Here is a 25,599-nt window from a genome sequence, read left to right as displayed (position 1 = left end):
ACGGAGTTTATGATTATATCGTGAATATTACGCATAACATAACCAAATTAAGTTGACAATAAATTTCTTTTCTTTCTAATTTACGGCTAATTAAATCATTTATTTCAAAATTTATTTTTACTTTTAACATTCATTGCACATTACAAGGACGCGCGTGTAAATGATACCTCCTAGTATAACAATCGCTATCAGCTAATGGTTACAAAAAAATCACAAATTTCACAAGAACACGGAAACACGGCTGAGTTCGATCGCGTGATGCATTAAATAATCAAATCATGTCGCAAGTAATAATTGTCGTGATGGTTATTTATATCAATGGACGCAAATTTATTCACCTGTTCAATTTTTTCTATTAAATTAAAAAAAATAACAATACAATAATATTATAATAACCCCGGTCAGCCATCTAGTCCCCAAGCTAAGCAGATCTTGTGATATGGGTACAGACAACTGATATAAATACTTATAGGTACATTTTTTTTTATAAAAACATACATACTTAGTATACATATATCAGAAACATTTGTTAAATGAAAGAAATAAACCTGATATAGTGAAAAAACGGTCGTCATAGGAGTTCGGAAACCCTTTTAATGGCTCGTATTGTATTTAATACACATTCATTTTATTTTCCGTTTTGGAGAAACGATGAAATGTTTACAAATATGTATATATATTTTATATTTTATGTGGTTATTGGAGAATTTGGCACTTGAAATTCCGATATATATCGACATTCCGTATGTATATCTTAATTGTGCTAATTATTTTCCGCAAAAGTAAATATGGATAAAGCATAGCGCTGACAATATTTCGAATTAATAATAATATCTAATAATACATACAGCTTTATACCTTTTCTACACTTTAGACTAGTTGAGACCGCAACTTGCGTGTACCTGTTAGGTTTATTTTAATCGCGGTCTGTTATTTCATTAATACTTTACTTAGGTATAAAATGGTAAGTATGTAGTACATTAAAACTCACCCAAATGACGCGTCAAAAATCATAAGAATCAAATTCGCGCGGTTTTCAGCAATGCGGATGTGCCTAACTGCAATTAAGCTGTCCATCATAGTGTTAACAAGTTAAACGATATAAATGACACGAGTTTTGTCAACTTGCGTCACAACCGCCCCATGGGTAAACATTCAGTGTAATTACAGGTGATATTGATTGAACATGGTTGAAAGTCGTGATAGGTTGGAAAACAACACCTATCCCACATATATTAGTACGTAGTAGTATTAGTACTAGCTGTTTCCTTTTCTCTTTCATTTCAACATCATCATCATGTCTTCCGGTCCGTGGTTGCCACTCGAGGATTGAGAGTACTCAAGTGGTTGCCAGTCGAGGACTCGAGTTTACTGCCCCAACGGCTGTCCTACGAGCTATGTGCTTTGCCCATTGCTACTTCAGTTTCACAATTGTTCGGATATGTCGGTCACGCGCCGACAAAATCCGAACAATTGGCCCGCGGTTTCACCCGCAAGAAATATAGCCTATATGTTACTCTGATGTATAAGCTATATATTTCTGTATAAGTTTCCTCAAAAACCATTCAGTAGTGTTGCTTGAAAGAGTAACAAACATCCATTCATCCATACTCACAAAATTTAAGCTAGATGGCGCTGTATGAATTGTCCAAGGATATTATTTATTTATATATTGTGACGGCCTCGGTGATTTAGTGGTTTAACACACCACCTTACTTTTAATGGTGGCAGGTTCGATTCCTCGCACAATACAAACATTTGCATTCGTGAGTAATTACATCTCAACTATTTCTACCACTAAAATGGCTTAAAAATAAATAGTTGCTTGCGACAATCTGTCAAATATATCGTATGATATCGGAAGTAGAGTAAAATAATTATTGGGTCCGTAACCAACAATTTGGTATAGCACGTGGTGATATAAAAAACGTCTAGTAGCGATCCGCTCACGGCAATTAACTTGAATTAGACCTCCATTATCCTTAATTACTACAATCTCCCAAAGGGTTGCAAAATAACCCATTTCTTTTTTCTCATCTACCAAAAGTTATGAGTCGTATTTTATGATTTATAGTATTTTCAGCGGGATATTGTGTCTATGGGTAGCAAAACGTACAAATTACGACAGGACGCCCGGGGTGCGCATACATTATTTGGGGAAATCGAGTTTACGTATATGAATTATATATTTTTATATATTTTTTTATGTATTTACAAAAAAAATGTATCTGTGTATTTTATCAGTATTCTAGTATAATAATAGCCCTAGTTTGTTTGGGACTAGATGCTGTGTGGATTGCTCTGATATAATATTTTTTACAGTATACCTACAGTTTAAAATATGCGATTTTCATCTATTTTGAATTCTCCTTATATGCTTTTAAATGATTAATATGATATTGTAAGACAATACCAATAATTACTGCAAGAATGCGACTAAATAAGAGTTCCAAATTATACAATGTAATTCAGTAGTAATATACATACATACTAATATACAAAAAGTAATATTGATACTGACAGTGACAATATAAGAAAATACATATATTCCAATTATTCCAATATTGTAATATCATGTACGATTTAATTTTAAAAAATCTGTTGTGTTGCGATGTGTTTCTTATATTTGAGTGGGTATGTGGCAGACAAGGCAGTTAAAGTGTTGGTTAGCATACTCACTTTCCCTATTAGTTGATCCTCGCAAGATTGCGTAACGATCCGACACCCACAATTGCTTTATTGCCTGCTATTGCTTACACATGCTACATACGTGCACTAAAGTTTGGCAAACTAAAAATAATTACATACCTATACAGCATACAGAGCATATAACTATATAATATATTAGTATCGCGTAAAAACTATTGTACTACTACTATGTTATCTTACAGTACAAATATTAATATAATCCAATAACTTACACCAAGACGCAAAGTTGGAAACTGAAAATAAATCTTGAAACTTGAATTGCGGAGTCACGTGATCCACTTCTTATGAAAAAAGGAATAAATTGTTTCAAATTTTACACTTTGCTTCGTGGTTATACTGCTAATACGATTAAATTGTTTCAAGAAATATAACTTATTTGAGAACAAAGCTACTTTTATTCTATACTCGTTGTTGTCCTCGGTTTTGCATATGTGCATTATGTGGATATTGTCAAAAATCTTTTCTTCAAGGCTGAGGGTCATAATCTCCAGTAATGGTTACTTCAAACTAACTGCAAACAAATACTGCACTAATTCTTTCCTTCGTGCCAAGTTAGTATTAGTATCTTAGTTCACTGATGCCATATTTTATAAAAGTAAAAAAATATATAACATACCATAATCAGGATATGTACCGTCTTAATATAATTAATAAGCTGATATTTCAATACTGCTACAGCATTACTGATAAAGGAGGTTTTTATCGTGATTATTAAAACGTCAAATAATGGCATGAACCTAACCTGTGTACTAAGTTTGCTGACCATGACGATAATGGTTTTGTCACGGTACAAAATAAGAAGCGCACAAAGAGGATCAATCGAAACCATTATGATACAGCACTGACTGGGCCCAACTTCTTGTTGCGTGCCGCAACAGCGACCACGGCAATGAACAGAACTCGACAATATCCGGACCAAAAGTAACCTGATATTGAGTGTGACGCAGCTGGAATCGAGTCACAACGCGAGCTTCAAAGCTTTCGTGTCTCCAGCAACATGCTACCCACATTCATGAAGGCGGACTACTGGTCGAAGAGATGGCGTATTGATACAGCCGTGGGAGATTGCCGTCATCAGTGCCGTGACCATAGAGACTATTGAATTTATATTTTTTTTTATGTATGTTACTTTATAAGGTATTTATAAGATGGGCCATGAAGCCAGCATTATATAAAATAAAATAAAAAAGAACCGTTAAATGTTTAAGAAATTGGTCATTCTGTACGACCGTATGTGTCTAATGGGACAATGCACGATCGATGGCAGCCGTGAATATTTAAACGACAACTGTTTGGAGCTGAGACAGTCCCGTCCAAGGATAAAAACCGTTACAAGCAGCGTTATTGCTTTGTTTATCCACTTTCTTTATTATTATCAACGTGGAAGGAAATGGGCCCTTATTACAACTACTGAAGGTCAAGATCAAGTTGTCACAATGTAGGTACCTATTACTTTATGTAATAGACATTTCCCATCTGTACTAATATTATGTTGAGGTGAAATTGCTTTGTTTGTTTGTTTGTACGAATAATGTCTGTAACAACTGTAGCATTTCTAAAAAATATTTCGCTACATTGCCCTTGAAATAAACTGTATTTTCCACGCGAATGGAACCTAACGAAAATTCATGTCGTCAATGAAATTAAAATAATGTTGTTATATTTATAAGAAACAATATTTTTTGAAAAAATCTCCAATTAATTCTCTTTGAGGTTTATTTTTGTCAGCTTTCTTTAGCCTACACATTGATATATGTAAAAAATCATACGAAATCTTCCAACCATTTTTTGTATTAAACCTCTAAACTCACAAATATAGTTATGAGAAACCCTTGTAAATAGTTCCTATTTGAATTTACTAATTATAGCAATAATCAATGAGATTCTGACCATTCTGCTATTGATAGTTTTTTGTACTACGAAGTTAGATGCAAAAACAAAATAATATTCTTAACGTTACAGTTGATACCTGTATAGATTTTTTGTAATCGTTTCCCACATATGTGGTACCAAACTATATTCACAAAACCGCAACTCCACCTTAGTGGTGGAGGGAAAACTTCAACAAAACTAATTAAACAAGACATTATTCTGTGTAACATGTAATAGATGCAAGCAATGTTTACCATATACAGTGGGTCTTGTAATTGAGTACACAAAACTTAATTTAGAAATTATCTTCACGAGTAGGTCTATAATCAGATTACATTAGTTACATTGTACAATAGTAACTGTGCCTTCCACTAAAGAAATCGAATAAAAAATATAAATTCTTATAGGACCTTTTGGCCTCTCGTGAATGTCATATTTTTATCACTAACCCATTTCGGCTAGCTATTTGAGAAGAACTGGCAAGAAACTCATCTGGTATATTTTTATGGCTTTTTAGACCGTTTCAATCTCTAAATATTACATAGCATTTAAGTAGTGAATACGTCTAATATATTTAAAATCTCTTCTAAAATATTACAAAATTGCGATACGTTCTTGTAATTTTTATTATGATATTTGACAATAATATATAAAAAACATACTTTAAAGAGTATGAAGGTGCAATGAGCGGTCTTATCGCTTAAAATAGCGAGAAGAAAAGACGGAAAAAGGAAAGAGAAACAGGTTAGAGGTAAAGAGGAGGCGCATAAATAGAATGAAAAAAATATATGTTGGTAAATATTAATAATATATATCAAACATATACATATATTATAAATTTATACATAATAGACGTACATAACATAAAATTAAATAAATATCTATAATTACAAAGTCTATGTCATGTACAATTAAGAAAGAGACAATTAGGTATCTAGTATTTTTTTGGCACAAAACATCTTTTCTACCTGCCCGACTATCTCTTCTTTTAATTGATAAAAAACATGATACACTCGTATCTTGTAAACTTACTGTATATATCTACATAAACAACACTCTGACAATTTATCAGCTTGATTTTAATCATGTACAAATAAACCAGCTTCAGCGCCAATTTTCTCCCGCAAAATTGTCCGCAATTCACATCAAAGACAATATTTGAATAAAACGACAGTCATTTCACCTAAAAGTATATGCTCTCTCATTTCATATTCATTAGTAGCAATATCATCCCGCCTGAACATCAAATACGCAATCATGAAAATATCAACGAAATGTTTTCTTAACTCGATGACATTATCATTTAGGGGTTTTTTGCGGCAAATATCCATTTATGTAAGTGAAAGCTGTCTCCACTAATTTGTGGAGTGAGGCGCTGATAATTTTCTCATTCACTTTTAATATTACAGCGATTTTGGTTGGGACAGTAATATTTGGGTTGTTCTGTTGGAAAAGATTCTTATTAGATAAATTAAACTTCAAAACTCATGAGCATTGTGAGATCCAGCTGATGATGAGGTATAACCCTGAGGTATGAAACCCTGTGATGGCTAATGTGTATGTTTTTGTTCATAAGATACGCAAATACATCTCAGATCTTTCTAAAGAAATTTCCTAAACTTAAGTTTAATTCCTATATTTTTTCCTGCCTGTCACATTTACTACCTCCTATGAATCAATTTATAGTAGGTTTTAGGATTTGTGGTATCCGGTAATAAGTTGTTAATGTAGACACAAGCATCGACGATTAACGACATTATCCACTTTAATATCATGGTTGCGATGGTTCTAAAACCTGACAGTATGCTGCCTTATTCTTATACTTGAAATGTTTGGACATTTGAAAGTTTTGGCTCTCATTTTGCGAATTACTGAAACTTTTGGCGTCAGATTTGTCACAGATATTTCTATATATACATATATTACATTTTATAAAGTCGGTTGAAGACGTAGCAAATTAAGCAAGAGTGAATATATTTAATTTTACAAACTGTGTGGGCGTTATGGCGTTCGCTCGTATACTTGTATGTTGTTCTTAACTTTAATGAAAACCGTTATTATTTCAAATATTATTTTAACCATTTCGAGAGATCACTTTACATTACATTATACTTATGAGAACATATCCTAAAACAAACATTTGTATATTAATACAATTGTAATATCTACGCATTTGATTTATGACCTTGGATCCTTCATCAGTTCAGTTTGTTTCTATAATTGTCTTACTATATGACAATGTACTACTAGCATCCACCGTTACCACAGAGTCCTGAGATTATTATTATTATTACTTCCAACAACGCCATCAACAGAAACCCAATTATCGACTCTGAACGCAACAACAAACAGATCCCTTTTTAGAAATTCAGCAGATAGTTGTTACGGGGCGGCAGCAGCAACGATATACGAATACTATGAACTTCTTTTATTTATATGTAGTTCTTTACTTTTCCTTCAAGCGTTTAAACCGAACTGAACTGTGCACACAATATCGAAACTTATATCTTGTACTCAAAAATAAATATGATCATATCAAACTTTTAGAACATACTTTTTATATCATAATTATATTTGGATTTAATCTTTACTATTTATATATTTACTTCATGCTTCTAGGTACAAATCACATTATTAATTAAATAAAAATATGTTGTGGTCATGACATTCTGATACTAGATGACGTTGTAATTACTTAAATCTGCTATAGCGTGGCACGGTGGCGAATTCAAACGTAGTATAAATGTTAATTTATACTACGTTTGAATTCGCCACCGTGTGTACCGTAATTTATACTACGTTGTTTATAAACAACGATTTATTTCTTTATTCTTTTGCACACAAAATTGTATACGTAGCCGACTTAATGCCTGATAGCATTCTCTACCAGTCAACCGGTATCCCATACACGTGGAAACAAAAGAAAAATATATTTAGCCAATAATACACCCACGGTACAAATTAACAGCTCGCTTGACACATCCATTTTCTCACAGTAAAAACATTTGTCAGGAGCTGTCTCGAAGCATCCGAAGGCAACAAAAACATTTTCCTTCTATATGTCACTGTGGTATCTACGACACATGACAGATATCGGCTGATATGAAATTGAAGTGTATCTTTTATTGATTCGTATCTAAGTATAAATAAATAACCCTGGACAATTCACGGCGCCTTCTGGTCTCGATCTAATAAGAATAGCTACTAGGTATACTAGATAACTAATAGATATACGTAAATATCTTTTATTCTAAGCTAGAGACATTATTTTTTATTAATAATTAGAATGGGAATAATGTTTAGATTCGCTTCAAATCCGCATAATATCATGTCATCTAGCCATTATGAAACCTTAATTGACAAACACACAAACTGTCATATTTCGCATAGTTACTATTTATATGGAAAAAAGATTATTTTCATTTTCGTTCAATGGTTCTTTTTGATGTCGGCCAGAATGTCTACGTAAATCAGTACGTTGGAACATACAAAAGCCGACCATTCCTCGATTCTTAAAAGATGTCTGAAGACGTTTACAAAGACTTCTTTATAGAACTCTTTTAATCTCGAAGAAACGACTACGAGAATAGTATAGTGGGTTTGAATACTTATGAAAGTCATGCATCAAACCATCTTAACAAATTTTGATAAAAGTTTTATTTCTGTATATTCGACTGTCAAGACTTTTTACGACCAACTAATATGATACTAATACGCTAGTTATAGGGTATTATGCTGAATCTCAATGACGGCTGTTGCCGGTGTGACCGTTTTTGACGTAAATATAGAGATTACATTCAAAATAGAAAATAATATTTACTTTTGATTTTGTCTACAGGTGTTATGTTGAAGTAAGCAAAACGAGAAATGTGGTGCAACGCTCAACCCACTCACTACGAATCCACCAAGACCTTTTAAGCCGGCCATGACCTCCGAAGAACCTATAGATGTTGTCAACAAAAAAGCAGATGCAAAAAAAACAGATGACGGCACTAATTTCACAGAAGAAATACAAGAAAGCAGAAAAAAGAACGAAGAAGAAAAACAAAGGCGGTCACATGAATTAATGCGATTGGTGTATGAACTGCCAGAGGAAATAAGGAATCCAGGAATCAATGAAAATAACAATATGCTGAAAGAAAACCCACCTATTACGATCGTAGAGATCACAGAACAAAATGGTTGTGAGACAGAATTAGAAAGTGCCAGGGAATGTGATAACGAAGTTTACCTTAAAGTTACTGATGGGGATAGTACAGAAGATTTAGGAAATAAGGTCGTACTCGATGTGTTAGCAACTAATGAATTAATAATGCAATGTGCAGATGAATATAAAGAAATTATTGATAGGTCATCACCTGATGACTGTACGGATGAAGAATTGTCCGAGTTGAAAAAGATTCTAGAATGTAAACCTAAAGTACTGGAAAGGTATATAAGAGAATGTGCATCTTCTGATGAAGTAAATAGACTACATAATCTAACATCATCAGGACCTTTATCGCCAAGACCGCGTCACGAAGCCCGAAGTACATCTATGACATCAGACCTAATCCAGCTATGGTTAGCGTCGTCCCCAGTTAAGGTAAGTGAGAATAAGGCTTCATTTGATATACAATGTTAATTTTATGTGGTCAACAAACGAATAGTCTCATCGCGTATTGTAATATTTGAATAATTAATTACATTTTATTGATTCAATATGAATATAACTTCACGACTGTTTTCCCAGATGGTATAGTCAAAGACATTATGAACTATCGAAGTTATAGTGAACGTGTAATGACAGGTACGATCACTTTGTTTTTATCGATATTTTTATATATCTAAAAGTATATACAAGGATTTCTAATGAATAATAGAATTTGAACTTTCGACGTTTGTTATCTAGATTTGGATTACAACACTCTCAAACCTTTTGAATGTTTTGCAAAATCGTTATCATCATAATATTAACACACGTTATTCCGTAACTTTATACTTTGTTTGCCGACAATGTTGCCGGTAAAGTAATATCCGATAAAAGAACAAAACAATAGATTGACAAGGAAATAACAATACACTCTTTATGTAACCGAAACTATAAGAGGGTCTATTATTATATCAGCACTGACGTACATGTTATCTGCTGCAAAACCTTACAATGTTACTTAGGAAAAACAGCATATCTATGATATAAGGTATAGTACCGCCTAGATTAATAAGTTCAATATGTATGTGAATTAATTAATTTTATAACAGTATTTATTAGGCAGTTTAATATTGATTAGTCTCAATTTAATATTTTATTCTATGAAAAACCCGATTTCAATAGAAAAAATGATGGCTTTTATTAAGAGTAACAAAAATATTTTTCAGTGAAACTTGACCTTTCGCTATTTATATTTTTATAATATTATTGTAATTAAAAGAAATCATTGCATATTAGTCAGTTATTGAAGTCGCTGGCGGAAGACCCAAAAAAAACCAATTTTTATAAGCAAACTAAATTTAATTCTAAAAATTAATTATTACAATTATATAGGTGTCTTCGGATCGATGTGTGATCCGTAAGTGCAATTATATAAAATTAAAAATCAGGGAAATGGGTATTATTGCTGTGGGGACTAAAATGCTGATTCGACGCAGGTGGTTTTCTCGGTAGCGCACCTTCTTGCGTCATGCTTGGTGGTCCGATCCGATCGCCGTTGAGGATGTGTCGTAATACTTGCTAGGTATCTACTATAACACCTCCCCGTTCAGATTAGCAATTATTTTTGAAGCTTCAGCTGAGAGAATATTGCGGACTGTGGCATCTCGGTACTGGTAGGGGTTTCAGTTTCAGGGGGCAGTTCTTCAGGTGTACCTTGATTAGTCTTATATTTCCATACTGTAATTATTATAAGACAGCCCAATATAATGATGTAAAGTGGAATCGTAGTATGAAATAGGAACGATTTTGAGGTTTGCTCGTGTGTAGGATGCTGCAAGATCACCTTGTGCTGAATTTCATGAAGTCTTGTAAGGTCTATTGATTTAAGATTTACATGAGGTATTTTATGGTCATGGAGTTGCATATTCTGGGAGAATTGCAGTATCTTCATAGGTTGTCCTTCCACTCTATTATTAATGTTAGTTATGGTGAATTCCGGGGTATAAAGAAAGCAGTTTACTGGGATTGTTGCGAGATAACTTCCATTCAGAATACTGTAAGTTTCTTTTCCACATAGTGTATGAATTGTAGTAGCATTGGGGAATGATATTATATAGTGTCTCTCATCTAGCTCTTCCATAGCCACTTTAGATAGGTTAACTGTTGCTACTTCGCAGACTGGGTCGGTAGATTGCTTGAATATAAGATTCTGTATGCAGTCAGGATGCTGTCGAAGTTGATGATCCATCTTATCTCCGCAGACATACCAATTTTCATACTTCGGGCATTCTGCCTCTATATACACATAACCTTTCCTGTTAGTTGCAATCAATGGATAAGGAGGAATGAGGACCTGCTTATATTTATTGGGAGCTACAGCCAACTTGTATAAATCGTAACTATCTGAGGAAAATATGGGTATTTTAAAACTAATAACTATCTGATTATCTGAATAATAGAAACCTGGCTTAATTATATCGTAGTATACCCTAAGTTCTAAGTTTAATATTCTATCCTTACCATAAATCTTAACTAACTTCTGGACCATTTTGTTTAAAGTATCGATTTTAATCATAGAATGATGCATAGAAGAAGCGCGAATGAAAGCTAGTATATTTTCGATTCTAAATAGTTCATTTAATACGTCGTCTATATTTTCAGTTATAATTGCTAAGTATTGAGCGAATTTAGCGTATTTTATTAGGTCGTTATCTGAGTGAGCATCGTTATCGTATAACAGCTGCAAAGTCTCGTTAATTTTTACCTGATTTTCAACTAATTTATTAACTATATCCGTATGTTGAGCCATCCACTCCTTACTGAGGCTGATATGACTTTCAAGCTCATGATTTACTTTTATGTCATTACTTTGGAGAATTTTGATAGCATTGTCATATTTAATAGCGTCAGATTGATCTAGGTTTCCCGTGATACTTTTTATTATAGAGCCTATACCATCGACGAGACCTCTCCGTACACGCTTTGGCTGTAATGTATCTAACTGATCTTTAACCTTACATAATTTATTAGATAAATATTCTATTTGAAGTTCGTATAGTATGTATGTATCATTGGTTAACATAATTTTATAATCTAATAGCTGGTTTTGTACTAATTCTAACGTATTACTAATATTATCTAATTGTACGTGCTGTAGAAAGGTATGGTAATGGGTTATAAGCCTTGTTGTTCCAAGTCGGAATGGTAGCAGTCCAGGACCATCATCGAGACTCTCAAGTGTTATCTCCTGATTGATCTCTTGAGGAGTTATCAAAGGAGCAACCAGGATCAGAAGCACCCTGTAACAATTGGGCACTTTTAGGGGTTCTCTTTAATCTGCGTTTTGCGACGGGTCCCTTTTTCTTTGAGGTATATATATGTATAGGAAGATCGGCAAGAACTGTATCCTGACTATATCTAGGGGCTATTTTCTGACGGCTAGCTAATGGGTTACTAATATATACAGTTTGTTGAGGTTGATATTCAAGTTCTGGCTCTCTATTTTTATTACGATTTTCCATTATACGGGTGCGGCTTTCCAGCGATGCCTCTCCTATTGTGTCGTAAACTAACTGCATTCTTTCTCTATGATTTTGTATATACTGTTGAAATAGGTGCCTACTTATATCCATGTCGAGAGGATCTCGGGGATCTAAATGGCCTGTTATAATATCATAAGGTCTGCATTTTGTAAAAGAATGTATAGAACTATTATAGGCTAAAATAGCATACGGAACTAGATTAACTACGTCCTCGTCGTTATGTTTTAATTTGAGGATACGTAAATGTTCTAATAAAGTACTATGGAATCTCTCTACTATTCCATTATCATTTGGGGAATGCGGTAAAATCTTATGATGATTTATTTTATGCAAAACAGTAAATTCATTAAATAACATATTTGTAAATTCTGTGCCGTTATCAGATACTATCGATAACGGTAGACCATGGTGTGTGCAGAATTTTAAAAGGGCTTGTAATATACTAATAGCTGTGCTATCCCGTATGTGGTATGCCTGTGCATATTTAGAAAACACATCTACGATAGTTAAATATTTTTCATGATTTATGGTGAATAGGTCTATATGTACTACTTCAAAGGGCTTTGTAGCAGGTGGAACTATACGGAATTGTGGTCGTATAGGATTGCGATCGTATTTGGCTTGACCACAAATGGCACAATCATTAATTATTTTTGTTACTTGGTCCTTCATTTTAGGCCAGTAGTAACGTCTTGATAGAGCTAAGTAGCATTCATTAATGCCGCGGTGATTAGTTTTCCCTTCATGATAATTTTTAATTATATCCTGTTGTCTTAAATATTCTTTTACATTCTCAACTTCAGACGTAGTCAATACAAGTTGCATCGCAGAGCTTTTAAACTTATTTTGAATAATTGGTACTATATCATACATTGCTAAACGTGGGTTAATAAATAGTGCGGTTTTAATTTTAGGATTAACATATTCTTTCATAATTTCTACGATATCGCTTTCTAAATTTGTCTCGGATACTTGAGCAGATATCCTTGTGTGTGTTTCAAAAGGCTTCGATGTGGTAGCACGCTTTCTGATGTCACTAACTACGGTAATGACGAGCTGTCTATGAAATTTATTCAGTGGTTGGTCAACTATTGGAATCTCTAATATTGGGTTTTCTCTACTAGTATGAGCAGATAGAGTGGATGAATTTGAAAGAGGGCGTTCAGATGGGTTGACAACCAGTGAATTAGCTTCCTCGTTGTGAATTTCAATACGAGAAAGGGCGTCGGCGTTAGTATTGTTTCGTCCCTTTTTGTAAACTACTGAAAAATCGAACTCGGATAATTTTAGCTTCCAACGAATTATTCTCGAGTTCGGTTCCTTCAAACTCATTACCCATTGGAGGGGTTTATGGTCCGTGATAATTTTGAATTTACGACCAAATAGATACGGCCTAAAATATTTAGTCGCCCAGACAATAGCAAGAAGCTCCTTTTCAATCGTACTATAGTTGGCTTCACTGTCATTAAGGGTACGCGATGCAAAGCAAATGGGTTTGTCTGAACCTAATGTACCCTGGGACAATATCGCGCCTAAAGCTACATTAGATGCATCAGTCGTTAAAATGAAGTCTCTTGCAAAATCCGGGTACTGTAAAATCGGATCGTTAGTTAAGAGAGTTTTACACTTCTCGAAACAACTAACATATTCTGAATTAACTGTTACCTTCCTACCTTTTTTCAGACATGTCGTTAATGGTTTAGTAATAGTAGCGAAATCGGGAATAAACTTTCTGTAATATCCAACCAAACCAAGAAATTGTTTGATTTCTTTCGGTGTTTTTGGAAGAGGATAGTTCTGAATAGCTGTAATTTTGTCGGGGTTTGGTTTAATTCCATCCTTGGTGATTATATGCCCTAAGTCAGCGGTTTCAAGCTTGAGAAATTCGGATTTATCCATCTGGATTTTAAAATTCGATTCTCGTAGTTTTTGAAATACCTTCTCAAGATTGATCATGTGTTCCTGGAGAGAGGTACTGAATACAATGATATCGTCTAAATATACTAAGCATACAACGTTTTGAAGGTCCTTAAGAACATTGTCCATTACCCGTTGGAAGGTAGATGGGGAATTTTTTAAACCCATGGGCATGCGTAAAAATTCATAATGTCCGTTCTCAACGTTGAATGCTGTTTTAGCAATATCACTGGGTTCCATCTCGACCTGATAAAACCCACTGGCAAGATCTAAAGTAGAGAAGTATTGACAGTTTCCGAGTTTATCTAGAACATCTGTAATATTAGGAATAGGGTACTTATCGTCATATGTTTTTTCGTTTAATTTTCTGAAGTCTACTACTAATCGCCATTTAGTTTTACCCGAAGCGTCAGCCTTTTTGGGTACGACCCAAATAGGTGAGCTCCATGCAGATTCTGATGGTTGGATAATACCCTGATCTAACATCTTGCCTATCTGATCTCTAACTTCATCCCTATGTACGTATGGGTACCGGTAATTCTTTCCGTGCACTGGTATTTCGTCCGTAGTCCTAATTTTATGTTTAACTTTATTCGTAAAAGTTAATGATTCTCCGTCAATATAAAACACATCCGCATATTTAGTACATAATGTTTCTAAGTTAGCGCGTTCCTCCGGATTTAAATGATCTGTGCGTAGTCGTGAGAGGACTTCTTGTACTCGCGAGGGTAACTGCTTAGTACGGAATGATTCCATGTTATATGTTTCAGCTTGAATAGCACGATCCATGGAAAATATTATATCATGATTTGTTGGGTTTGCAATTTCAACAAATCCGCGACTATTTTTTACTATAGTTACACAGTCACTAACGATACAATTAGAAAAAAATTGTTGCTTAATAAAAGCTTCACCGTCTTGTAAATTAATTGGAAGTCTTAGCAATTTCTTTGAATAAGCAGGAATAACATCCTCGTATAAATTAACGTTACAAGAATTATATAAATTAATGGGGATACTACTATTACGGGTTTTAAGTAATTTATTTTTAAGATCAATATTTGATTCTAGTTGTTCCAGTAAATCATATCCAATTAAACCATCAAAAGTTTTGTGAAATTTATAAATGAATAATTTCATTCCATCTGGCTCCCTAAACTCTTTAAAGTAAGGAATAGTAATAGAATAATTATGTCTAGACGTAGTATGGGCATTCGTTACTTCAAACGGTTCATAGTTTAAGTGAACATTATAGAAAAATCGGTCTACAGCTTCTGGAGATATGAATGATTGATTCGCTCCAGTGTCTATAAGGAATTTCATAGGTGGATTTGAAATTTGTATAAATGGTAATTGCCTTTGAGTGTGCATATTAATTTCTATTTTGATTTTTCTGATTTCCCCCGCTTGGGAAAATCCTGCTCCTCAATAGAACTTGTTGAAGGTTGAGGATCCGCAGGGTAAGTATGATCCTCATTCAAGTTATTAAAATCTTGGTCGTTATAATTAAAGTAATCCGTCTTATTTTCTAAATCATAATTATGTTCGAAATAATAGTTATCATAATCGTAGTATGGAGAAAAATCGGTATAGTAATAATAATCATTATAATTATAGTCAGGGGGCGTATTATGAACTCTTTAAAATCCAGTCAGTTTCCAGGCAGTTCAGTTTACGGCCTTAAACTGAATTGTTCTTTTTCGTATTATGAGGGTCCAAATTCAAACCGTATTCTGCCTGGATAGTTTGTCTCTGGCTGGTTAGTGGATTTTCTCGCGCTGCGTTCGGATACGCATACATTCGTTGCAACGTTAAGTTGAGTTTTTGTGTGTCACTTTTTGGACAAAATATTAATTAAATAAATGTAAATTAAATATAGAAAACAGTAATTAAGATACAATGGTAGAATTTGTGTAATATACAAAAATATTCCAGACAGTTTTATTGTCTTTTTTAATAATTCGGATTTATTTGTAAAAAATATTTTCATTGTAATATCCAAACGAACTTTGTGCATCTACTTAAAATTCCGCGCAAAGTACTTAATTCTGATTTTAATGTACAATTTGAAACTTAGCCTTTCCATGACTTTATACGCAAGTTAAATTTAATAATTCAATTATTGTGAAAAATATACCTAATGTAACGTAAGTATTCCTAACATTTTCTTAGTAATGTTTTTTTTAAATGATGCAAATATTTAACTGTTTATATTTGTATATTTATCTAACTAAATTGTAGATCACGGACTGAAACCCCTGGCCAACGTCGTGTATCGTACCGGTAATTTAAAATTATATGGGATTTTTAAAATCCCATAGGGAAATGGCAAGTGGCTTTAATAAGTCCGCCCAAGAATACCATACCAATCGCTTGTGTGAGGACGTCGCTCAACAATTAAACTCCTTAGGAAAAGGGGGGTTTTAAAGACTGGAAAGGATTGTCAAGTTTAAGTGTTATAAGGTAACCATCTGAATTTTAATTTATTTCATTTAATAGGAATCTCAGTAAAATCTGAAATACATGTATCCATGCAAATAAATTGAAGTATCTGTTTGTAATTTTGAAGTTCACCAGTTACAACAGCTTTTCAGTAAATGCATACATATATAAGGTAAGATAAATGACATAAAAAAAAATATATATTTGTCTGTCCGTTTGTTTGTTCTTGCTAATCTTTGAAACAGCTGGACCAAATTTGAGGGATACTTTCACTGTCATATGTAATGAGTTGTGTAAAGGAGTAACAAGTTGCTTTTATTTGAGATATTTTATTTATTTTAACAAAAACTAGGTATGCCATATGGACAAAGTCATAGGTAATAACTAGTATATAATAAAATTATCATATCCCTTTAATTATAACTACCAATAAAAGACATAAATAATGTACCTATATCATTTATTATAAAAACAAATAATTAAAACATTGACCTATTAACAATATTATTATTTATAAATGTTTCAATTTCTTAGTTCCACAACTAAACAACATGGGTTTGTCTAGCAGCTAGACCTTCATTTAGTTCTCTATAAGAGCTCAAAGTACATGTAGGCATCTAAATCTAGAAGCCCAATTGTGCTCTCAATGATATTCCATGTTCTTACAGTGTAATATGCTTCTTGTGGTCCTGGTATAGCATTTGAGATGGGAGTATACTTCTCTAAAGCATATCCTGGATCTCCTAAAAAAAAAACAACATATTATATACTATAATATTAATATTTATTTACAAAAAGTATTATTTCATTAAAAACACAGCACAATAACTGTTGGTGCTGATAAATAACTATGTTTCTAAATTACTGAAGTTTAGAGCTTAGATGTAATGATGTTTGTAGTTTCATAATAAAATTTTGTGCTTACCAAGTAATCATAAGGATTTATTCCAGCTTAAGTCCTCTAGATGTTGCTTAATGCCTCTGGTTTGCCCAAATGTCATGAGTAGCTCCAGTTCCAGTTGGCATCCACACTTATAATCTCCATGTCAGCATTACTAACCTAAATTTTTTTTCCAGATTAATTACATAGATGAAGATTATTTGAAACATAAGAGAATAATTAATGGATAAATATTATTTGAAACATATGAGATTAATTACATGGATACAGATTATTTGAAACATATGTCTAAGTGTTATGGTCATTTAATATTTAAGTAAACAATTTATTGTTAGTATATAAGTAGCTTTAGAGATGTATAATCATTAACATATTTTGCATGTCTAAAATCTTGTTTATTGTTAATTTATATAATTATATTAAAAAAAGATATTAAAAGTGCTTATATTATTAAACATGTCTTTTAATTTATATTTCACTTACCAATTATATATTTAATGAATGGTATTGTTTTCTACAGTAATATCTCTTCTTAATTTACAATGGGGTGGCATGTGTACAGTCAAATACAGCCCAATACACCCAGCATTCCAAATTCCAATTATAAAACCTAAAATATAATTAATTTAATTTAATTAATTGTCCTCGGAGGAAAGTGCCGGAGAGACTGCACATCATCAGACTGTTGCATACTTGTATACTTGCTTTCTAGGCTTTACTTGTATGCATACATTTTACCATATATATTATCACTATATCATATGGTATGGTACATGGTACTCATAGATGTATTTGCAACAATAACAGTTGCTAATTGTATAGAAATAGATACCTTTGAATATTTATTATCTATCCTTTACTCAGATGTCCTTGGAATTTTATATATGTATTTACTTTTGGATGTTGGGTAAATGCAATAAATCGGTTATTTGCCATTGGCTGTGCTAAAGAATGAACAGCAATATTACTAATAGGCCGTTGATAAATATGCCTGTAGCATAAATAATAATCCTACTAAAACCTGACATAGTCAGCTAGTGATTTAGTGAAATAATTACAATACATTATACCTTAGTTTCCACTGGTAGGTCTGTAAATTTCGATGATACCGGCATATGAGTTCGCACGCATATTACGCACCAAATCTTTATTTAGATTATAACGTTTTCTAAATTGTTCATTTTTATTGGATTGGTCGCGTAATCGCCGTCTTTTCACTTTCCTTACTTCTTTTTCGTAGGGTGCACACATTTCCAAAAACTCCAATACTTCGAGTTCATCACACATAATTAAAATTAAAACGAAACAAAAACAATCGAAATAACTGCACAAACATGTTTTAAACATAATAAAAACTGACATAGAAATAGAAATAATAACCAAATTACAATAATGAAGCTATAAATTAGAAAACAATTCTATAAAAGCTAATATGAAGCCACCGTAAACTGAATTGTTTTTAAACGGTCTTTTTGACAGTTGTGTCCGCTTAGATCTGTCAAATGAAACGCTCATAATACGAAATAGCCGGTCAGTTTTCGGGCAGAAGACGTTCAGCTGTCACGTGACCGCTGACTGGCTGGCTAATAGCGTTCGTAATACGAAATCGCCAGGCAGTTCAGTTTAAGCCGTAAACTGAATGGGAATAAGAGTTCATAATACGGCCCCAGAACATTCATTCATATTCATATCCCTAGTCTTAAAATAGTTCGATGGAGGCGGATTTCCATGTCTATGCCAATCATGTCCAGTTAATTGACCCTGTATAGGTCTTTCCCTAGCGACATAATGGCTTACACCACTCATGGGTTTAGGCCCTTGAGTTTGCGGAGCTTGCCTTGAAGGTAATTGAAATTTATTAAATTGAGGGTTATAATTTGGGGGTGTTGACCTAAATATCTGCTGTGTGCGTGAAGGTATACCTGGAGGTCTGTATTGTACAGGCTGGTTAGGCGGATAACTAGCTTTCCATGGTTGTTGCATGGGCGGTGATTGCCACTGATGCAAAAGAGGTGGTCGTACTAAGGAATTGATCGGCTTATAAATAGGCATAGTACTAGATGGTAAGGCCAAAGAAGACGGTTTAGGTAGTGGATTATGCATATGTGCCTTTTTATCATTATTTTCATTACGGCCTTGCAAATAAATGACGTTCAATTCCTCTTGTACAAACTCGAGAGCTTTCTCGACATTATCAGGACGCATGCAACGTATTCTAGAACCTAATGGCTCTTTTAAGCCTCGAACAAATGCATCTTTAGTTAGTTTCCTATATAAAATACGTTTCGCCTCGACAGTAGTGCTAATAGTTTCGTGCAAAGTCACATAAGTCATTATAGTGCTGAACATGTTAACGCAATGGTCATAAAATTCCTGTGGAGACCTATTTCCTTGTGTAGCTAACATAAGATCATTGTAAAGAGCGGTCTCGTCTCTTTGATCCGAAAAATTATTAATTAAATCTTTTCTAATGCTATCCCAATTCTCAGATAATCCGTTAGAATTTACTATGCGCGCGGCTGGTCCAGTTATTTTATTTAAAATAGCATTTACAATACATAAATTAACAAACTCGTTGCCAGGATTTTCCTTAATACAATACTCATTAACAAATTGGTCACAAAGACGGATAAATCTAGGTAAGACGTGAGGATTACCATCAAATTCAGGTACTAGGCGCATGGCCTTCAGAATATTATCTACGTCACCCATATTACTATATTCCGACTCCTCGGACACTGATTCTAAAGTTAAATCTCTATTTCTATCTAAATTGAGCCTACGGGATAGTCTATCGCGCGCAGGCCCTCTAGGGGTGATTTTCCTAGGGTGGAAAATGGTTGCAACTAAACTATATAACTATTCACTAAATTTTACACCTTGAGAGCAACTTTACAGGAAAAATGTATAGTGTACTCACATGCGCTGCATATTGGTAGTTCTAGGATCGATGTCTTGATTTCTCTTCCAGCCAGGAAACTTCAGGTTCTTCTTTCTGGATACTCGTGGACGCGAATCGCTCGCGACGACGATAGCGATCATAGACGACACGGTAATCGATGTGAGATATACCCTATTTCTATTCTCGATACGTCTCGAGTATCCTACCGACTGCGCCAGTTATTGAAGTCGCTGGCGGAAGACCCAAAAAAAACCAATTTTTATAAGCAAACTAAATTTAATTCTAAAAATTAATTATTACAATTATATAGGTGTCTTCGGATCGATGTGTGATCCGTAAGTGCAATTATATAAAATTAAAAATCAGGGAAATGGGTATTATTGCTGTGGGGACTAAAATGCTGATTCGACGCAGGTGGTTTTCTCGGTAGCGCACCTTCTTGCGTCATGCTTGGTGGTCCGATCCGATCGCCGTTGAGGATGTGTCGTAATACTTGCTAGGTATCTACTATAACAAGTCTATAAACATTCTTAAAATTAGCCTCTACTAATGTTGTCGTGAAGAAAGCACACTCCGGATCCACTGCATCGATTTGAGAAATTCTTTCTTTATTTGAAGTACATTATTCCAGGGCGCTATATAATCATATATTGTTATACAAAAATAAACAAACATATAGAGCGTAAAATTTACAATGAAAATTAGAAATGCAGAGGTAATTATACAAAAAGTACAGTCGGTAATTAACTTTTTTACGGAAAATGTTTAAAATGAAGATGCAATGCACATTACATTGCAGTGTAGTGTAGTGTTTACACTACTACCATATAAAAATAAATAGGGGAATACATTGTTCCGTTGTTCATTGGTATTCTGTCGTGATACGATATCAATTCAATTTACACTTGATACGTTGATAACTTAAAAGCTTTGTTGAGATCGAAACGTGACACGTTAGTACATTTATGCCACATTTACGAGTAGCTTGCGATTACGCCCTTGTTACATGTCTTCTTCTCAGTCGATTCCTCAAGGCTGAGTGTAGTAACTACTAGAGTTGCATCTCCAAATAAAGTCTGTTAAGTTTCTAAATTATGACCCGTATAGGTCACATAATAATTAAATGTTCTATTAAATATAGTGACATTTTGTATATAGTTTCTCTACAGGTTAGGTACCCTAACTTTGGCCGTATCTTCTTCTTTGTAATTTACGATTGGATTTTATCCAGATTATTACCTTTATAGATACTGCTCTCAATACAGAAATGAGTTTTCATATCCAGTTCCTCCTTTACATACATTGGTGTGATCAACGCATACGAATATCGATATAAAACGAAGGTGCCTTTCGATTTAGAGATAAACCTGAAACCTTTTTGGGTAAAATTTTATTATCTAGATCTTTCAAATAATAGAAGCACATAATATTGTACAGTAGGGTTTGCAGTCAGATTTTTTAGTAATTGTAAAAAGGTAGAAAGTAAACGAACTTCAACTTTTTTATATCTTCATATATTTAGGTCTCTAGTAATTTTACTATTGGTTCAAAGATAGAATAGAATAGAAATTCATTTAATCAAATATTCAACTTACATTGCAGCATTGACTCAATCAATTCAAAAATAAAACGTAGAATCAACAAATATAAGTATTCACAAATTTTGTTATACTAAAGGTTAGTTATATCTACTCAAGAAATCTAGGGAATTAGAACCATTTCCAATTTGACAAGGAAAGGAAGGAATATGTTGTACTGTATTGAAAACATATATAGGACTAATTAAATTTCATCTGAATATAAAGTTTTTTTTTCATCACTATTATGTAAACACGTTTGTTTATAAAAAAAAATGTTTGTTTTGTCTAAAACTACATTTACTACTTAGAAAAACTACGCAACATACAGTTTTTAGTATAGAAAGCAGTATGTAATTGTGTTACAAAGTATTTCCCAACATATCCGTCACATTCCTGCCACAAACTGTATAGTTACGTAAGCACGTTTCTTTAGGAAAAATAAACTTTTTCTCAACAAAAGACACTAAATTTGGAAATACTGCGTAGTACACAGTTTTTTAGAAAATAAACACCGAGGTAGGCTTTCTAAAATGTAGCCTGCGTGAGTACATCTATCTCGATTATTTCAGCCGTTAAGCAATTAGCTTTGTAAATTGTATCGGACAATGTAATTGCTAAGTACGGAGGTAATACATCTTATTCCTTCTAAATTCCAATGCATAAATGGTATAATAGGCGTGACATGATAACGTGATATCCGTAATGTTATTTAAACGTACAATTAGGAAATAATAAAACTCAACGATGATCTGACGGGAAGTCAATAAAAGTAAATAAAACATGGTAAGATCCCGTGATTTTTCCGCCATCTTGTGTGCCATTCCAATTAATTAAAAAAACAGTGCCCAAGTTACAAAGTATTCGCAATAAAACATACCCGTCTTGGAAAGAGCTTGCATCTCTATTATTCAGCATAGCAATTACTACGATTAAAAGGAGAGTAATGACTAGTAAATATTTAACGCTTCCCATGAGTAAGCTGAACGGAAAATTGTTAATCCAAGGGGAACATCCACATAATTTAGACAGGAAAAATATAGGGACATGTTGATCGTTCCCATTGGTACACTCGGAGAAATACGTTGTATAAATGTTATCTCGTTTATCAGAGGACACAGAACATTATTTAGGGAGATAGGACAGCCTAGCAGAGATGCCATCGTGTAGACTATTATGCTAAAGGAATTTGAACTCTATGTATTTTGCGCTGACCACAATTCCATGTTTAAATATTATCTTAATCCATATTATAATATAACAAATGCAATTGTTTCACGACTAAACTGTTGAACATTATTTTAGTTAAAGCGGGTCTTCTCCCAGATAATCATGTTAAGTAGTAAATAGTATGTTAATATGAAAATCTCTGATCAAAATTGTGTGTATACCAAATTATATCATAATAGAATAAACAGTTCAAACCCCATGAAGTAACACAAAAATAAAAAGTATATATATGGATAAATTATAGGATAAAGAAATTTATCTCTATACACAAAGACAACACGATTAAGCACAAAATTATGTCAACCCTTATATATCTACTAATTGGCATTCAAGTTGACCAATAGACTTTATATAGAAAAGATTGACCCAATCGATGGCCACTAATACTCTAATAGTTAAACTGCGTCAAGATCATTCAATGTTTATATAATATGAGTACTTAGAATTCTTTTTGGAACGAAAAAAATATTCATCAACTTATTTCATTCCACATGCTTATTACTTAAATAGCCTGACAGCTCACCTTAGGGTAAGAAACGGTTACAACCGTTGCTTAATTACATGAATAGCACCATGTGTGAATGTGATACTTTTTGGTCCACTACACGCGGTAATTATGTGACGTATTGTTATTCCTAATACTTTGCCATTTAAGGACTAAGGTATCATGCCGCTAGCAGTGGGAAAACAACATACACAAATTCTCGGAACAGTGAGGCCTCTCTGTGAAGCCTGTGAATACTCCAGGAGGTTTATACGCTTATGGGAGGAAGTTGATGGCCCAGACGAGAAGCTAACTACGTATAATAGAGTCCAACTTACATTACATTATATCATGCCTCTGTAATTTAATTGCCATTTCGATTGAAGGGTGAAATACCCTTCAACCAAAACGAAGCAAGCTGTTTGGCGACTGAAATGGGTGAGACAGAGGTCAAATTAGGTTCGCGATATAGGTAAAATTATACATGAGTTTAATAATCTAAGTGACCCATTTTTTATACAAATAGATAACATTGTTTATAAATATTTAGTCCCATAACGAGAGCTATCTATTAACGCTATGACACTAGTAGATATTGGTAAAACCCTGCCACTCACTGTCGATAAGATAGACACGGCAAATTGATTGAATCTAGTCATTTATAGAGTACATAAGTGACGTGTGACATAATCCTTGGACTAACAGAGATAATGTAGTAGGCTTTTATTATAATGACATGTCCACGTAATCTAACAAAACAAGGAACCAAGTAAGAGTTGTTTGTTTATTTTTCTTTTGTTATGGGTTGAAATAAAAACAAAATATTTTTATACAAATTACTACATTAGACTTCTTCATCACTGATCACTTATTTTACTTATGTAAGCTAATTACAAACATTTATATATACTCCAGCATGCGCAACGTAGCCTCATCTGAAAAGAGCTGACATGAAACTTCTGTAACTCTTTACAATTAAGATTGTTTTTAATTACAATCCTACATTTATAATTAAACTAGCTAACCGCGGCTTCATCCGCGAAGAATAGTGACCTTAGATAGCATAAAATTATCTTTAAAAGTGACGATACTTTAATACAACCTTTCATCTTCCCTTAAACCATTTTTTCTCATTAAAGAGTAGTATAAATCGGTTTAGTAGGTTTGACGGGAAAACGAGATAGACAGACAAGTAAGGATTTAGGGTGAATACAGTAGACCATCGTATACAATCAGTATATGTTGTAATCTCAAGCAACCAATGCTACGAACAGTGCTCGACAAACAAACATTGTCGCTGAAGACGACGATCCAACATAGGGCACAACTGTTGAATTATATTCCACAATATTTGGCTTTGATTCGATATTTGTGTGAAAATAAACATGAAGATATATTCAAATATCAGCTGTCTCTCTAACAGGTAACTGTGAGCAGACATATGTTTATGCATAAGGCTATATTGAGGCAAAAAGTATTTGAAGTGTTTTGATTTAGATTCACTGTGGAAAAGCTATAGGTATTTTGATAAATCAAATCGAATAATAATATTTACCTAAAATATAACATATAATTATTTAAACCGTAAATTTTAAATAGGTAGCAGTTATACGATATGCATTAATAGGCACTGTGACATATCATTGTTTTCTTATCTTACCAATTGAGATAAATAAAAAAAATATGATTAATTTAAATATGCTGAAGTAGTTCATTTAGAATAAAAGATTTAAAAATAGTTTATCACATAAGACAGAGTCTGATAACTATTTTAAGACCTTCTTGGGATATGTTATACGTTTATCATCCCATATTCAGATCGCATATTGTTTATATTACACCTTGTTTAGGTGTTACATTTTAATACATAAAATAACAATCCATTTACGGC

General features: G+C 33.3%; 1 protein-coding gene and 2 long non-coding RNA genes across 3 annotated transcripts in view; 2 read left to right on the top strand and 1 right to left on the bottom strand.

Annotated features, from left to right (window-relative positions):
- Window positions 1–8,506: 8,506 nt before the first annotated feature.
- LOC131845465 (cGMP-specific 3',5'-cyclic phosphodiesterase-like) overlaps window positions 8,507–25,599 on the top strand; it is a 70,392-nt gene continuing 53,299 nt past the window's right edge. The window contains exon 1 of the mRNA XM_059194530.1: window positions 8,507–9,166. Within this exon, the coding sequence (XP_059050513.1) occupies window positions 8,507–9,166 (660 nt within the window). The remainder of the gene's footprint in view (window positions 9,167–25,599) is intronic.
- Window positions 15,789–17,992, top strand: LOC131845467 (uncharacterized). The gene is made up of 3 exons (XR_009357636.1): window positions 15,789–16,319; window positions 16,414–16,635; window positions 17,692–17,992. It is a non-coding gene; the product is annotated as an uncharacterized LOC131845467 (long non-coding RNA).
- Window positions 17,058–19,185, bottom strand: LOC131845466 (uncharacterized). Its single transcript, XR_009357635.1, has 4 exons — window positions 18,586–19,185; window positions 17,999–18,125; window positions 17,540–17,674; window positions 17,058–17,357 (listed from the first exon to the last, which is right to left on the bottom strand). It is a non-coding gene; the product is annotated as an uncharacterized LOC131845466 (long non-coding RNA).

Source organism: Achroia grisella, unplaced genomic scaffold, assembly GCF_030625045.1.
Source record: "Achroia grisella isolate CSIRO2021 unplaced genomic scaffold, CSIRO_AGI_Agris_v1 utg474, whole genome shotgun sequence".
Taxonomy (NCBI): Eukaryota; Metazoa; Arthropoda; class Insecta; order Lepidoptera; family Pyralidae; genus Achroia; species Achroia grisella.
The sequence above is the reverse complement of the archived record's forward strand: the minus strand, read 5'-3'. Positions and strand labels throughout refer to the sequence as shown.